Source organism: Lactuca serriola, chromosome 1 (genome assembly GCF_051521515.1).
Source record: "Lactuca serriola cultivar US96UC23 chromosome 1, Lser_US96UC23_V15, whole genome shotgun sequence".
NCBI classification, from domain to species: domain Eukaryota; kingdom Viridiplantae; phylum Streptophyta; class Magnoliopsida; order Asterales; family Asteraceae; genus Lactuca; species Lactuca serriola.
Window position 1 is genome coordinate 256,126,072 of NC_136408.1, and position 4,824 is coordinate 256,130,895.

General features: G+C 36.3%; 1 protein-coding gene across 2 annotated transcripts; it reads right to left on the reverse strand.

Moving 5' to 3' along the window:
- Nucleotides 1-1,698: 1,698 nt before the first annotated feature.
- On the reverse strand, nucleotides 1,699-4,605 carry LOC145050740 (phosphatidylinositol/phosphatidylcholine transfer protein SFH3-like). Of its 2 annotated transcripts, XM_078998942.1 has the most exons (11): nucleotides 4,346-4,605; nucleotides 4,209-4,237; nucleotides 3,756-3,839; nucleotides 3,577-3,630; nucleotides 3,419-3,496; nucleotides 3,260-3,313; nucleotides 3,033-3,092; nucleotides 2,860-2,955; nucleotides 2,668-2,769; nucleotides 2,462-2,542; nucleotides 1,699-2,393 (listed from the first exon to the last, which is right to left on the reverse strand). In XM_078998942.1, the coding sequence occupies exons 1-11, from the start codon at nucleotides 4,398-4,400 to the stop codon at nucleotides 2,070-2,072; spliced, it is 1,017 nt and encodes a 338-aa protein (XP_078855068.1). In that variant the 5' UTR covers nucleotides 4,401-4,605; the 3' UTR covers nucleotides 1,699-2,069. The 2 variants fall into 2 exon arrangements, with proteins under 2 accessions (XP_078855068.1, XP_078855072.1); XM_078998946.1 differs by lacking the exon at nucleotides 3,756-3,839 and having other exon boundaries at nucleotides 4,346-4,541.
- Nucleotides 4,606-4,824: the final 219 nt, after the last annotated feature.

Consider the following 4,824-nt stretch of genomic DNA (forward strand, 5'->3'; position numbering starts at 1 on the left):
TCATCGGGGAAAACCTTAGCCGACTCGTCGAGTCAGCTCATTGACTCGGCGAGTCCATTCAGTCCATGTGCTCCTTTAGACGTTTTAAGGCAGATCCATGACCCCAAACTCTAGATCTTGCTCCCTAACGCTCAAATGTCACGTAAAGCTGGAGCTTTATGTCCATGCATGGCATAATACAAGCTCCAACAAGGGTTACATGCACAAAAGTCTTGCCTCTAGCTCAATAAAGTTCGGGTCCTTGGGCTCACTAGACCATTTACAGTCCAGATCTGAGGTTTCAACCTCAATATATGCTTAAGGGACTCAATAACACAAGAAGGACGGGGAAAATCCCTAGAACTCCCCAAATTAAGATATCACAAGAAAAAGATCAAGATAGCATTTTTTATCTCAAACAGAAGCTATCCACTGAGAACCTCTAGATCCAAACGCCCTTCCTTGCTCCAAGCCTTGATGCTTTCCTCTTCCTCTCTCACGGTGCACCAAAATGCTCAAGACAGCCTCTCCTTCTCACACAACAAGCTAAAACTCGATTAAGGTTCTTCACAGTACTCAAGGTGATGAGGGAGGCGAAAATGAGGGCTTAAGGCCCTTTAAATAGGACTCAACCCTGGAAAATTAGGGTTTCCCTCACACAGCGCCAACTCGGTGAGTCGGCTCTTTGACTCGTCGAGTTGGTTATTAAACCCACATGCCAATTCAACTCTACTCGACGAGTTCGGGCACCCACTTGTCGAGTCGCTCAGTTAACTTGAAGATAAATATGTATAAATATTATACCTGGGAGTCAGGATGTTAAAGAACGTAGATAACCGATTTTTTTGTTACAGGTTTTCGGTTTTGGATTGATATGATCGACTCGTTTTTGTGGTTTTTTTTTTCGCACACCCAACCTCCAACCCTGTTGACAAAGAACTTGTCAACAACAGTGATTCATCCAAATTAAACCTAGAGAATGGTTATTGAACAAAAATAAACTTGGAACAACAATGGAAAACAATGCTTGAGCCAAAATTGATTTTCCAAAGTTTGCACTTGGCCCTTTACGTTTTTTTTTTAAATATTTTTTTTAAAGGAGATCAACAGTGGTGTAGATTGAATGTCATCCATCTTCGGTAGCCATGGAGAGAGAGAGAGAGAGAGAGAGAGAGAGAGAGAGAGAGAGAGAGAGAGCACCACCACCACCACCGTTATCTTCATCAGGTTATTGATCTATTTTTTGCAATGGATAATAATAATATGATGTTTTAAAACCTTAACAAATGTCAAATGGGTCAAGTTTATGGTTTGTAACCTCACTCGGAACCAGATCATCGGCGAGATATACTCTTTTCCGGTCGACTAAGGCTTATTTGTTATGAGCTCCACTAGAAGAATGTCCAACCAGGAGAAGCGGAGATGAGGATGAAGGCGATGAAGATGACAATGGTCGTGGGCAAGTTAAAGAAGAATTTTATTAGGAGTGGGCAGGGTTGGTGGTAGTTTGTCTTACACGTGGGATCGATGTGGCACAACATATGCAATGTCATCTAATGTTTGACTGAATTCACATGCTCACCAGGAACAATAGTTTGCATTCCGCTCAAAAACAGGTTATTTTTTAGTTTATACATTTAGAATATGAACAAAATTTAGTTGAAGGAAGAGAAATTTGTTGGGCTATAATGACGATAAAAAATAATTTTTACCCAAAGGTTAAAATATAACACACCACTACAGCATATTTGCATGTTTTTTCTTATACCAATAAACATTGTTACATAAACTAACCACTAGCCCAAAGGTGAAAAGTACCATTTAGGTGATTGTTACAAGATATAAAGATCCAAGCAACATAAACTAGAACTTAAAATACCCCATATAATATACATACATGAAAACAAACTTTTGATTGAGCAATACAAGCAGAAGCAATAGGATGATGAGATATTTAATATATATCCATTGCTAAAGCATCTCTATTGCAAATACCTACCTAGATAAGTGATAAGAGATGCATAAATAATATACTTGAAGGCTGAAGCTGCTAAGGACTAAACCACACGAAACACAAACATGGAGGGACCTTAATCGCCAATCTTGAAATTCTGAAAGGACCCAGAGAGACTTTTACGGTTTCGAAGCTTCTTCAATTCAGATTCAAGTGTTTTGTGTATCTCTTCATTTTCAGGGTCTCCCAAAGGCACTTCCACATGCACTGATCCTTGTTTTGCGGGTTCTTTTGGCTCATGGACACCTGAGAGCTGCTTCATGTAGCTGTAAAGCTCCTGATGAAAAGGATGATCCAATGAGTAGCAGTCAGAAATGGTGTCTGACCCTGACCCTGACCCTGAACTTGACCCTGACCCTGACCTTCTGCAGAAATGGGGCAGGGATGGATAGTCCATTATCTGCACAACCAAAACATTATATGTTCATTTTCCAAAAATGCCCTTACGCTAAAAACTATTTTATTTACCTTCAAAAGCTCCTCACGACCATTTCCTTGCAATACTTGAACTTTTAACTTTGTTCGTTCTTGCAGAAGTGGTTTCACAACCTGCATAACATTTATTTGTAGACAAGTAGAAAGTTGTAATAAGAAAAGAAAAGAAAAAAAAAACGAAATCGTATTTTAATATTTCTTGCATTTGTCCAATGATAGTTAATGAGTAAATAGAATACCTTCCAACAAGCGGAGAATACATATGGAACATTTACTATATAATATGTAATTGTCTTCTCTGGGTAGTTAAGATCATCAACAGTTGAGATTGTTGTCAGTAGCTGCAGCAGCAAAAGATTAATGTCTGATTCATATTTCTTGCATTTAATATATATATGTGATTAAACTAATAAGTAGATATACATATATACCTTTATCTGGTTCAATGCAGATAGTTTTAGGCCACTCATATCTAAAACCTTAACACACTTGCCAATATATTTTCCATTCTTTTTTGTTGCAGTTGGCTACAATGAATTCAGTGATTAGAAATTATTAGCATCTTAAAGTAAACTCATAAAATAAAACCATTTTCCATTCTCACCAAAATCACACGATCGCGATATTCGTTAATTTGAATGTGTGATTGCACGTAATAATGGATCTGCAAGAGAATTTCAAAAAAGATTTCATTAGATTTAATGAAAATGGTTTTTGTTTGAATGACATTTCTATAAACAGGTAGAGTTTTCTAAAAAGAATGATTTAATAGGAAGAAATAAATGAATATAAGTAAAGTATGTTGATATTTCTTGCATTCATAAGTCTTACAGATGCTTTGTCGAATGTGCTGAGACCTGCCCCAATAGCAAACACTGGAAGCCCCTGTTGTAGAAGTAGAAAAAAAATGAGAAGAATAAAAGTATGTTGATATTTGAATGTGTTTCTATTTTAGACAACAAAACAATAATATCAACAAATGTAACTAACATCTCTCGTGTAACCAGACACTCCTATCAGCTGTGAATCACGCACTCCTCTGTAGAAATTAGTTGGAATAATCGGTTTCTGCACAACAAATTTCGCATTAGAAGGGCATTCACGTCTTTTTCTTACTCCAATGTAGTACAAGACAAACGGGGACTTACAGCTAAAATCTCATCTATCCCATTTTGCAGCCTCCAGTTTAAGCTATCTACCAACTGTAATTTTACACAAAGAGAATCAATCATCAAAAAAAGAAAAAAAAAAAGACAGATCTAGTTGTATGTATGTATGTATATCACGGGATTATTTTAAATATAAGGGTCATGGATTTGGATTGAACCATTTTGTGGGCTTTTGTAACATTCCCTTCTCTTGCTTTGAGAAATCGCTCCAAGGTTTCAACTATATATCCCTGATGAACATTCTGAAGTGAAGAATTACATACATGAGAAAAAAGTTTGAGTCTTTAAAACACGCAATTTCAAAACCAGTTTAATGATTTTCATTGTTATGTGATACTAATTATATCATCATCATTTCAAACCCCAACTCGGAAATGCTACCAATGAGATGTGTACAACAAACACGAAAGATCTTGAATTTTGAACGTGGCATTTGCACATTCTGCGAGGCAGCGAGAAGCTTGAAAAAAAAAAGATGAAAGGAAAAGATGAAAAGCAACTTTTAACAACATGAATTTGCGTCTCAACACATACAATAATGAGAAATCGAGAGTAGGATTCGATAATAGGTACAGATCTAAAAGGGTAGTAAAGGAGAAAGTCTGCAAAACCTTGAATGTTCTTTTTAGAGGCTCGTCAACTGCCCAAAATTCCCCCAAAAATTCAAAATTAGTAAATCGTCGTTAAGTTTAAATAACAAACAAGAGAAGTAGAAATTTGTAAATAAAAATAAAATTGAGGAACAAACCTTGGTCCATTAACGCCTTGAACTGATTGATTGCTTCTTGAGAAGCAAGACCCATTTTAGTTCAGCTTGTACTAGAAGATAAAATCAGATTGTTTTACGAACAAAGAACACAAATTTTTACTCCAAAGACTAAAAAGCTTTTGTGATCGTTAATGTGAAGTCCACAGCTTTTACGACTCTCTCTTTCTCTCTCTTCTGCTAAAGTTATGACGAACTTTCTCGGGAGGGAGCTCCTCTCTCTCTTTCTCGACATGTCACGTTTTAAATTGACCAGTTGTTAGAGAGTCATTGCCCCCATTAAAATAAAAAAAAAAAAAAAAAAAGAAGATAAAGTTTGTTTATAAAAGTATGAGGGACACCGATTTTTATCGTTTTCATTGTTATTATATATTTGGACGAAAAAAATGATAGGTTTGAGATCTTGACTTTTCTCATGATATCATCTTACCAAGTCGTCTTTCAAGGATAATAATTGTCCC

Bases quoted from the DNA above. Each gene is read 5' to 3' on its own strand.
- LOC145050740 (XM_078998942.1), bottom strand. From the start codon at position 4,400: ATGGGTCTTGCTTCTCAAGAAGCAATCAATCAGTTCAAGGCGTTAATG. The intron at 3,497-3,576 runs GTAAGTCCCCGT...TTTGTTGTGCAG, and splicing joins GGATAGATGAGATTTTAGCT to AAACCGATTATTCCAACTAA. The intron at 3,314-3,418 runs GTTAGTTACATT...CTTCTACAACAG, and splicing joins TGTCTGGTTACACGAGAGAT to GGGCTTCCAGTGTTTGCTAT.